This window comes from Stegastes partitus, unplaced genomic scaffold (assembly GCF_000690725.1).
Source record: "Stegastes partitus isolate 25-593 unplaced genomic scaffold, Stegastes_partitus-1.0.2 Scaffold831, whole genome shotgun sequence".
Lineage (NCBI taxonomy): Eukaryota > Metazoa > Chordata > Actinopteri > Pomacentridae > Stegastes > Stegastes partitus.
The window spans coordinates 47,216-59,356 of NW_007578562.1; the positions used below are offsets into that span (position 1 = coordinate 47,216).

A 12,141-nucleotide genomic window follows, 5' to 3' on the forward strand; every position below is an offset into this window, starting at 1 on the left:
CCCCACACAACCAGGTCGCTTCCCAGATTTACAAGCCAGTAAGAATTTTACTGAACCTCTACATTCCAGTTAAGGAAGCCGTGGTCGTCTGGTTCAGACTCTGTATAATCCTGTCTCCTCACAGCTTGTCAGGTGAGCCATTCACAAAAAAAACAGCTGCCCCACAGTCCACCAGGTTTATTTACTATCTCAGGTTGTTTCTGCTAACTCTCAAATGCCATGAGCAAGACACACCAAATGTTCTGCTGTTGGCTGTAAGAGTGAACACACCAGAATTCATGCACCCCCAGCATCTGAGGAACTGAAGATGCAGTGCATTATTTTTATTCTCAATAATATATTCTCAATTCTCTTTTTTTTTTTCCCGTTTCTGTTATCATTCAACAGAACAAGTATGAAATAATGACTAAAAACCCTGCCCATTAAGACTACACGTTAAACAAGTCGCATCATAACCAAACACATGAGTTAAAATCAGGGGCTATTCTGTGAATTCTGAGATACTTCAATGTGAAATTATAGATTAGAGAAACATTAACATTTTATAAGTCCTGCTCTCACAAACTCATTAGTATCATCTGCTGTACAATTAAGTGTTTTGCTCTGCACTCTAATTATCTGCTGAGAAGGTGCAAAATATGGAACCTTTAAACCACTGATGAAACAATTTACAACATTTATCATCACTTTTTGGCTTTGGACATACATTAATGTTGTTTCTTGCTTGCTTTACACGTTGGGGGTGGGGGAAATCTCATTTTTTGTAGCATAAATCATTCCATTTGGATCTCCATCTTGTGACATCAGTGGGAGATTCGAAGCATTACAGAGGACATGATTCATTTTCTCCAAACAGAAGACTCACACGTGCAAACACAGTCTGTGTGTGAGCGTACAGTGGCTTTATGGGGGATCTGTTGCGAAGTGGTCACTCTGAGCTTGTTAATTCTTTCACATTTGCTCGTTGTCAGTAACACGTCTCTCTTTCCTCTGTTGCTTCTCTCTGTTTCCTTTTGATACTTTATATATTTAGCACATTTGCCACTAAACGTGCAACCCGAATGAATGCACACGTTAAGTGCATTTAACAGTCGAATACAAAAGGTTGTTCGTGCCCTGTGGAATGAAGTGAAAGGTACTTCCTTCAGACGTGTTTCTCTTGAGAGTAGCTGACTACACAGGTCTTTATTCCGAGGCATGAAGCGGCACAGCATGAACCAGGCATAGATTAGCACCATTATCTGTTCTGTAACGTTCAATAAGCACTAATTAGTCATTCTACAGCAACTTGCTGGTGTTATATTATATAGTTCTATGCCAGTTCATTAGCAAGTCCGCATTTTGTCATGCTTAGTTATTCTCATTCCTTATGGCATTGTACTCATTACTCACATATAACATCATTTGTGTTGCATCCCATTTTTTCCCCCTGCGCCATTATCCAACATGTGGTCCTTGTAGGTGTAGAATCAGTGAAAACTTCAGCCACTTAAAGAGCAGGCAGTGAGAATCAACATAAAAGAGCAGCTACAAAGTGGAAGAAACTGCAACAGCTGCTGACCTCCGACCCTTTGACCTCTTGATTTGCCGCAGAGATCCTCATTAACGAGTGGCTGCTCCTCTGTGCATGTGTTTGCGGGCAGGTGTGTGGAAATCTAAGCTGACAGCTTTGACTGTTGGCTGAGTGGAGTCGTGACAAGGTCAGCGGGTCCCGTCTAACGTTCCACCTGCAGAGCAGTTACTTTAAGCCAAAGTAAACCCAGGAAAACAATAGTTAATGCTAATTGTGTCTGTGAGTGTTTTCTGGAAGCGGTTATACTCACCGGTACACATTGTGTGGCGCAATTTAATAGAACAAATTTGTCCGTTTAATTACTGTGCATATTCAGAAATGTTTGATCATGGTGGTTTTATAGACTGAAATAGGGCGACCTTTCTTCATTTATCTTTTTATGCCACTCTCCTTTGATACTGACATCTTTCTCTTTTTTGGAAGTAAATTAATTTTTTTAAAGAGGCATCCTGTTACTTTAGTTTGTGTCTGTCAGTATTATATTAAGCGAAATTAAGGTTGAGGGGAAGAATATCATAGATAAAGCATCATGTAGGTGGGATTGAACAATATAGTTTTCCTTTTTTTGTAGGGTCAGTAATCAAGAAAGCCCTAAAACCAATACACATAACATGTAATGTTTTAACAGCATGTGATCGCAGAGAACCTGCCATTCATAACTAGACTTCTTCAGTCATAAAGGTGACTATACCTGAATATGTAAAATAGAAACAGGAGTGAATGAATGAGTACACTCTGTTTACGTGGGATCAATGGAGATTGATCAGTTTGTGTCCTACAGTTCTCTTATTATTTATTGCCCATTAAGGTCCATATCTTAAAGCGTTATTAATTATTGTTTTCTAGGCTCTGTTACAGGGTGATTTATGGCTGCATTCTAACTTAGCCGCTAGCCATTAGCGTAGCCTTAGCAACTGTGGCAGAAGATAATATCCTGATTTGTGGCAGCAGTTTCTTGTTTAGTTTTTGAAGTCTCTGCTTGAGTGACATTAATCTGCCAGGCCAAAAATTGGTCTATTTCTATCATGTAATGCAGAAAAAAAATGTAAAAGTATGCGTTGCAGGCCTGTGTAAACTCTATACTGCCCAGTAGCTTCAGCTTCATTCCACATAAGATGCTCCAAGTAGAATCATTTTACAAACGCTCACAGCTGCATCTTATTTGTGCAGGTTTATGGAAAACGTACAAAATTATGATTTGAGCTGCACCGATATAGATGAAGCGTAAGTGAAATGTGAACCACTATGGGTCATGGTGACGGGTTGTATATATTTACTGATCCCAAACAATATCTGTTTGCTAAGTAATGTGAGCGGCAGAAGGACAGCTGCAATGTAGAAAGCCTGTAAAACACATGACCGCAGTGACTGATATCCACTCTCACCTGCTGGAAATTCTCGCCAAATTGCTTCAGAAATACGCACAAACCTCTCGGCCTCTTATCATATTTCACTCCTCGGATGATGCTCTGAGCTGGAATGGGAGTGTTTCCACAGTCAATGACCCTCTATGGATTTGTGACCGCAGCAACGACGCATGAACCAATTTTTTTTCCTCCTCCTGACTGGAAACTGACAGTATATTCCCATTAAGTCAGTGCAGCTTGGTGGCCACTGGCAACAGTAAACCAAATCCGCAACGGCATTGTGTGTTCGTACATGTGCAGTAAAAGGACCACCATGACCCAACTGTCAACACCCATATTCCTCAACAGAACCATAAATGCTTTCGCGTGGACGCGTGGAGCATAAAATTTCAAGCGTGGCAATGGCTGGGGTAGGTGGCCGGCTGGGAGGATGTGTACAAGAAGTAGAATTTAAACATACTTTCTCGTTTCAAGTGGCTCAAAGATGTTTAGGATTGAAGATGCAGGAAGGCTTTTCTCAGCTCCATTTCACCTTCTCTTCAAGGTGTCTTCAAGCTACTGCTAAATGTCCTCCCTTAATGAGACACAACTTAGAGGTTGTTGAGGAAACCTTGTTTCAGACAACAAGAGCATTGGCCCCCAGCATGCATTATGGTGTAGATGCACACCGAGTGATCTGAAGCCAGATCTGCGGGGAAGATGGAGGGAGGGATTGTGCATGATCAAAATGTTGCCTCAGTGCCAACTGATAATGCAGTTGGCACTTTCTTTTAAAAGAAAGAAGAAACAAGTCAGATCAAGATGCTAAAAAAATGTAAAAAATAAAAAAATCATTGGCACTGCTGCTGTAGGAATCTCATTGACTTTAGGTTTGTAGTCTACATAGATTGTTTTTTTCTCTTAATTTAGCTTGACATTATTTGATATCTAAGAAAGTGACCTAGTTTTACCTTTAATCTAAATGAAGGCCATCTCCATCAGACTGTTTGTTTCTCAGATTTTTAAATTAAATCAAATCTTTGCACCCGATCTTATTGTGAGTCCACAATGTCATTAGCTATTTGGTGTGACTTTCACTGATTTTGAAATCTAAAATTGCTCCACTCAACAAAGAAAAATGCACAGCTGGAGTCTTCTTTAAGATCTGATTTTTTGTTTTTTGCTCAAATGCTGCAGCTGATATCACAGCGTGTGATTCACGATCTGACTTTGTTCTGCTTCTCTGATTCTTGCGACTGTCTTGTTTAATTTCACAGCAGAATTAATTCAATAATTCATTGTATCAACCCCCTCCTCCTCTCATTTCATCAATTAATTTACTGCTTTGCCCCCATCAGATTCCTCTCTCTTTCCGTGCGACTTGAGACCCGTACACATAAGCAGGAAGAGCTGAATTTGATATTTCCCTGGGGAAATTAATAGTACAGTGCGTTTCTGGACCAGGTACAGATTAAAAACTGGGCCCATTATAAACCCATTAACCTAGTCATTAGCACCAGATCTGGGAAAAGATGGAAAAGGTGGGTGTCTAATTTTAGTGCAGCATTGTGTCATCACTGGTCTTGATTCACATCTGTCGGTGCTGAGAGGAAATGGGGTGTTTTCCCTTGAACACACTGCATTAGTAAGACCCTGCCTTCAGGTCAGATGTCACGACTTCAGTATTTAACGCTCCATATTTTTACTGCATTTATTTTCAATCATCTGAACCCCACAAACCTCAGGCGGGTCTTTCAGGCATGTTTATTTTTTAAAAATCACCAAAATGACAGTGTATCATAGAATGAAACTGTAAAAACAAAGTAAATCCATGGATGTTCATCTTTCCAACGGTCTTTGAACTACTCATTGCAATCAAAATGATCCAAATCTAAACTTAAAATCGGGGAAATTTCAGCAAAATCATTTTATTCTATATGTCACAATTAAAAAAACATGCAAAAACAAAGAATTTGCACCAAATAGATATAGATAGATAGATAGATAGATAGATAGATAGATAGATAGATAGATAGATAGATAGATAGATAGATAGATAGATCGATAGATAGAGACGTCATGAAGGACTCCGCTGTGACAAACAGTCACATGACAAGAATTCAGGGACTTTTTGACGAAACTGGGTTGAGCTGCAGGCTGTGTTTACACATAGCAGATTGTAGACATATGAAAAGTAGAACATGGAAAAGGAGGAATATATCTACAGTATGTAGAGTTACCCTTTTTTCCCAACCACCTGCGGGAACTTGGAATAAAAGTTGTGAATGTTAATTCCAGGTTTTTTTTTTTGTGGGGGGTTTGGTCCAATTTTGGAAAAGAAAACAATTTAACCTTCCATTTTTCTTTGTATGATTTCTGGCATTAAAACATTGTCATACTGCACAAAAGACATTGCTGAGGTATCTCTTCTTCTGGCTGTTTTTGTGCTGCTTCCATAGAGGTACAGGACTTGATATTGCAGGGAAGAGCCCACAGTGAGTTAAAATGTTACAGAAGCAAAAAATAAATACATAAAAACATGTCCAGAAACTGCTGGGGATTCAGAGAGGTAAAAACCCCTTTGTAAATAGATTTTCTTGCCTGACTTGCTTGTGCTTTTTCAAATGACTAAAACAGCCAATACAAAAACTGTCATCCTTCAATAAAGCCAGACATTCTCACGATGCTGACGATAAAGTAGCCTTAAAGCCAAAAAAAGTTTTTATGGGAATATTAAACATGGTCTAACATACTGTCCTCCTCCCTCTGTGTTCTTCTAGAGGCTGGCAACAGAAGCAGAAAAGTTTCAAATGGAACACGAGTGGAGGGAATACACCGAGGTGAGTCAGCGGCTGCTCCGAGTGTGATGTGAGATTAACACTGGCTGCATTACATACAGATCAAGTGGTGCTGCGAACTCCATATGTGCAGCGGGCGGAGGAACATGTTATTCATGATCTAATATGATTGTAATAATTGGATGGCAAATCTCATTACAGTGACAATAGTGCTGTAATGACTTTATAAAAGATGGAATTTCATTTATTCTACATAATGGGCAGAAACAAGTGGGCGTGATGAACAGACACGCATATACTGCTCACTTCCTGAGTTTACCCATTAATCAAACTGTTGAGGAGACATTAGAGGGGAACTTAGAGCAAATTGTGCACTGCTCAAAAAAATAAAGGGAACACCTAAACAACACAGTGTAACTTCAATATAATCACTCTCTGTGAAATCAACCTGTCCAGTCAGGAAGCAACAGATTGTGTATCAGAGAAGCAATTAGCAAGACAACCCCTATAAAGGAGTGGTTCTGCAGGTGGTGACCACAGACCATGTCTCTGTTCTCATCCTTTCTGGCTGATGTTTTGGTCACTTTTGTATTTTGTCAGTGCCCTCACCCCTAGAGGTAGCATGAGGCGTGTCGACAACCCACACAAGATGCTCAGGTAGTGCAGCTCATCCAGGATGGTACATCAATGCCAGCTGTGGCAAGAAGGTTTGCTGTGTCTCTCAGCACAGTGTCCAGAGCCTGGAGGAGATACCAGGAGACAGGCCAGTCCACCAGGAGACTATGAGGGGGCCGTAGGAGGGCAACAGCCCAGCATCAGGACGCTACCTCCTCCTTTGTGCAGGAGGAACAGGAGGAGCTCTGCCAGAGCTGCAGAATGACCTCCAGCAGGCCACTAATATGCATGTTTCTGCTCAAACTGTCAGAAACAGACTCCATGAGGTGGTCTGAGGTCCTGATGTCCACCAGTGGGGCTTGTGCTTACAGCCCAACACCATGTAGGAAGATTGGCATTTACCAGAGAACACCAAGATTGGCAGATTGGCCATTGGCACCCTGTGCTCTTCACGGATGAGAGCAGGTTCACACTGAGCACATGTGACAGACGTGACAGAGACTGGAGATGCCGTGGAGAACGTTCTGCTGCCTGTAACATCCTCCAGTATGACCGGTTTGGCTGTGGTCAATAATGGTGTGGGGAGGCATTTTTTGGAGGGCCCACAGTCCTCCATGTGCCAGCCAGAGGTACCCTGACTGTCATCAGCTACCAGGATGAGATCCTCAGACCCATTGTGAGAGCATATGCTGGTGCAGTGGACCCTGGGTTCCTTCTGATGCGTGACAATGCTCGGCCTCATGTGGCTGAAGTGTGTCAGCAGTTCCTGATGATGAAGGCATTGATGCTATGGACTGGCCTGCCCGTTCCCCAGACCTGAATCCAACTGAGCACGTCTGGGACATCATGTCAGACTGTCCAGGAGTTGACTGATGCTTTAATCCAGGTCTGGGAGGAGATCCCTCAGGAGAACATCCACCGCCTCATCAGGAGCATGTCCAGGCGTTGTAGGGAGGTCCTATGGGCACGTGGAGGCCACACACACTCCTGAGCCTCATTCTGACTGATCTTGAGGAATTTCCACTGAACTTGGATCAGCCTGTAATGTGATTTTCCACTTTTGTTTTGAAAATGATTCCAAATCCAGACCTCCATGACAAGATAAACTTTTTGATTTGCATTGATCATTTTTATGGTTTTTTGTTCTCAACGCATTCCACTATGTTATGAATAAAGATTTTCAACTGGAATATTTCATTCATTGAGATCGAGGATTACTTAGGCTGATTGCTATCCCTGTGAATGCAGCTCCTCGTTCCATAATGAGACTGACAGTGTGGCTCTTTTGGCTATTTTTTATTTTTTTTGCTTTGTTTTAGCTCTGGCCTTTTCATCATAAAATGTAAATTTCCTTCCCTCCCCCTGCAGCCATTTAACAAATGACATCGTGTGTGAATTCAGTGGTGAAGGAACTTCAAAGAAATTCAACTTTGCCATTTATCCTATTAGCTTTTTAAAAAAAAGCGTCTCCTTACTGTTGTTTGCCAAATCTTAATGATTCTTTTCCATAAAACATTGTCCCATTATTCAGCGTCATGCATGCTTTCTTGTGCTAAGAAAAACACTGAAGAAAATGCTTCTCAGGGGAGAGATTGATTTATTCACTATATTGCTCACGGAGTTTGATATTAATTTGGCCCAGGATGCTTGGCTAGCAAATGTAATTAGTTTTTGGTTAATTTGATGGCAATTCCTGCATATCACAAACCAAATTAATATTAATATGTTCCCAGCATGTAAGTAGACATGGGTTTGTACCATCCTTTTTATAAAAAAAAAAGATGATAGATTCAGCAGCAAAATTACATGCCGTATATTTATAACCTTCACAATGTCACTTTAATAACTGATAATGGAGTCGCTAGCTGACATTCTCTGCAGTTTTAGCATACTGGAAACTTGCAAATTAGCTGCTTTTGTTGTGCTGCTGTATGTGATAAAATCCTATTAATCTGTGTTTAAAGCTAGGTTAAATCGCAGCATGTGACAGGAATAATTATATTTATTTCTCTTTTTTTATACCGAACAAAAACAAAAACGCAGCATGGAATATCTTATTACATTTTATCCATTCTGTTTCCATCCATGGATTTGTCGGTCCAACACGCAGCATCTCAACAACAGAATCAATGTCACAGGAAGGATTTTTAACTTTTCTGCGTTCATATTTCTGCTCAGAGAAATTAATTTACTCTTGGAGTCCATTTGTTGGCCAAATTCTAACCGAAGTAACTGGTTTTACATTCTGTAAAATCAAGCCAATTCAAGCTACGTCGTGCCTCGGTGACTGGCTGACAAAAGTCTCTTCCCTGTGCACAGATCTTGCTAGTGCAGATCTTGTTGTTGTCATGCCAGAAAGAGAACATGATGGCCTTGTGTGTGTCGGCCCAGCTGCAGTGTAACATCAGACTGTGCTGCCTTTGCCTCAGGATATTCTCTGACACTCAGCCTAGCCCCGCATGAACCTCTGCGTACCTTCAGCACACACACACATCATACGTGTCTTTCTGTGTGTAACAGCCTTCAGCAATAACAAGGGATTGATTCAGACCGTGCACATAGTCTTTCATTAGGCTGCTGGTCAGTAATATTTGTGAATCACCGTTTGAAGCACTGAGTCGAGCATCCCGACTGTGGTTTGTGTGTTTTTGCGCATGCGTCTGTTCTCTGTCACCTTTGATAACTGGGCCAGTACTACTGGGCACGTCTCCCCGCTGACTTTAAACACTTAAAAGCTGCTGCAGTAACAACCACACACTCGCACGTGGCTCTTCAGCGCATCATAATTACCGTCACCCAATTTAGGGAAACTGCTCTACAGAGATCAATTTGATGACTTTGTGCATGTTTACATCTATATTTTATCCATGAGTTGGCTTAAAATTCGGTACTTTCAGAAGTAAACACTGCAGATCGTTACACGCGATGCTTTTCTGGTCGTGTTAAATTTCATTTGAGTAAACAACAGCTCTATTGAAAGACCAGTGTGAGGGGAAAGCACCTTAACTGGTGGGAGCAGATGATTTTTCAGTGAGTGGATGGCATTCTGAATGAGTCATAAGGGCTTTTACAAAGGTAGAAATGAACTGCAGTCACACCTGGCAGAGATCAGATTGAAATACATCGACAAGATGCAGATCACACACTGATCTGGCGGCACACATCACACCCACCACAAATACCATGAATGTATTTGTTATCCTGTCCTTCCCGTCTCTGCGTCCCCTCTCTCACACGTTCAGTGTTCCTGCACACAGGAGCCTCCCCTGAGGGGTGTGATGGTGTGACCTTAGTGTGATCATCACCTCTTAAGGTGCACATTTTTGCGATAACATAACTTGACAGAAAACATCATGACACAGTCTCCTGTTATCAGCTCTTTTGTGTGTATATTGTTGCATATCAGTGCCCTAACACCCACTCTTGTGCACATATAGTTGTTCTTATCTTCTGGTGTAACTCGCAGGGAGCAGATGCTGCTGTTTGGCATAGTTTACTTAGCTAAATGACCCTTTTTTGAGTTAATTACCAACCCTTCAAGCTAGTATAAGAGCGATAGTGGCGGGAGCAGTTGCTGTCCTGTTGGTGTGCTGCACCAGAGGTGGTAGGCAGGTGGTGGGAGTCAGTGAACCAGCTCTGTGGCTGCAGGGCATCCTTACGTCAGCGCCAGGGCTAGCTCGTTAGCGCCCTGCTAGCCTGTGTACCGACAGCAAGGCCAGCAGTGTAAGAGCAAAACAACACCGCTTACTTCACTGATGCTCAGCGTCAAACACAAACCCCACCGCATTGCAATGAAGCATATCGTTGGCAAATTAAATACAGATTTTCCATTTATGTAGTTTTGTGTTTTGAATTAGATTGAAGACATTTTTTAGCCCAGCTTTATCATTTTTAAGAATTTCACTTTGTTAACCTGTTTACTCGTTTTGGTAACATCTGTTCACCTCCACTTGAAAAAATGCAGAAAATAACAATAAAATAGGACTGCCACTAACAACTATTTTTCTATTGATCAGTTTCGTAGCCACTTTACCGACAGGTTGATTACTCCATTTCATTTTAATTCACTTCAGTATGTCAAACTGTAGGTCAGTGTATAAGGCAGCAAAACACGAAAGTTCACATCTTAAAGTGCAAAACTGAAGGTTTAAACTGGCAACTCCAACCTCATAAATAAAGAACGGAGCTCAGTATTTCATCCAGTAATGTGACTCTAAAGGAAAGTTTCTATCAAACCCTCGAACAGAGTTAAAAAGTTGAATCCGTATATGAAGCAAAGTGCAGCCTGAACACATGTACAAGCACAGAGCAGCTAAAGCAACTTATTTTCTCCTTGTTGCATAAATGTTCTCTGACTTTGGCAGAAGCTTCAAATTCTATGAAAATACAGCCAAAGTCACAGCAACAGCCTTCATCTCTCACTTGTGTGTGGTGAGTTTTTTGGATGATGAAAATCAAGGAGCCTTAATGACCCTAGTGTCTGTCACTATTAAGTACTTGTTTCATTGTCTGATAACAGAAACTGAAAATATGTAAATGAGAACAGCTTTATTGGGAATTCAGCTGCATTAAATAGAAGCTTACATGAGCACAGAGAGCAGAGGAGAAGCAAACAGATGTTTTCCCATGCTAAAAAGTCTCTTTCTCATCAGGTGTTCATGCATTGCGCAGGTTTCGCTGTGGTCTGCCCTCCAAACTCTGCACAGTGTAAAGCTACCTGTTTGTTCTGTGATCATATGAAGTGCTCTCAACTTGTGCCAACGTTGTGTAGAACTGTAGTGCTGACTGCAACTGACCAAGAACTGGAGCCAAAATGGCTGACATCATGATGCCAATGTTACGCAGTGATACAGTCGAAAAAATTAAGTGAGAACAGAACTTTAAAAAAACGTGAAATATTGATGTCGATACACTTCAACCCTATTCAGGACTTTCATGTTGCCATACGTGGAAGGTCTTTCAGGGTCCATTGGTGGAATGGATTTCCTGAACGGAGGCGTGTCTCAATAAGACGCGGAGTAATGAAACAGCCAACCAGCAGGCGGGCATTGAACAGTTGTTAGGGTTAGCTGCTGGCAGGGAATCACTGGTGGACTCATTCCCAAAAATAATAGAATATCATAGGTGATCTAATTGATGAGTGCCCCCTACTGGACACACAGGATGTTGGATTTGATCTCTTAACATCACATGATTAATGTCTTGTTTTTTGCTGACCTCCGGTGACGTAACAAATCAATTTGCTGCAGAGATGTTAAAGTGTGTCAGTGCACCATGATGTCATTGTTGAGTGTAGTTACAGGTGCAACCAATCAGATTTCTGACCAAAACCAACCATGCTTTTCTGTGATGCTCATTTTCTGCCCGATGGTGTCATCATCATCATCATCATCGGTATCAGTCAAAGAAAAAAAAATGAAAAGAGAAATATTACACAGACAGATTAGTTGACAATTTTGTTCTACGTTGCTGCATAAAAACACATATCATATGTTTTACATGTAACTTGAAGTAGTCTTCTTACTTTGCCCAGTGAAAGTGCACATTTAAAAAGCATTGCATTATATGTCAGCACCTGTCTGCACCATAAGACTGGACATATAATCTTTATTCTACTACTGGAGGAGCTTAATGTTCTCTCAATGAGATGAAAAAAATGTGCATATATCGGCATTTGCATTGGCAATCAGCCAAATGGAGTTGCAACAAATCGCAACAGTCCAATATCCTGCACCCCGACTAGTTTTTGGTGAAACACACTTTAATATATCAACCAGAGAGAGCAGTGAGTGTTTTATCCTCCTCAAAT

General features: G+C 41.2%; 1 protein-coding gene across 1 annotated transcript in view; it reads left to right on the top strand.

Moving 5' to 3' along the window:
* Window positions 1-12,141, top strand: part of LOC103365348 (voltage-dependent calcium channel subunit alpha-2/delta-1-like) — a 122,151-nt gene that overhangs the window by 45,570 nt on the left and 64,440 nt on the right. Inside the window, exon 4 of the mRNA XM_008292769.1 lies at window positions 5,700-5,783. Coding sequence (XP_008290991.1) covers window positions 5,700-5,783 — 84 coding nt within the window. The remainder of the gene's footprint in view (window positions 1-5,699; window positions 5,784-12,141) is intronic.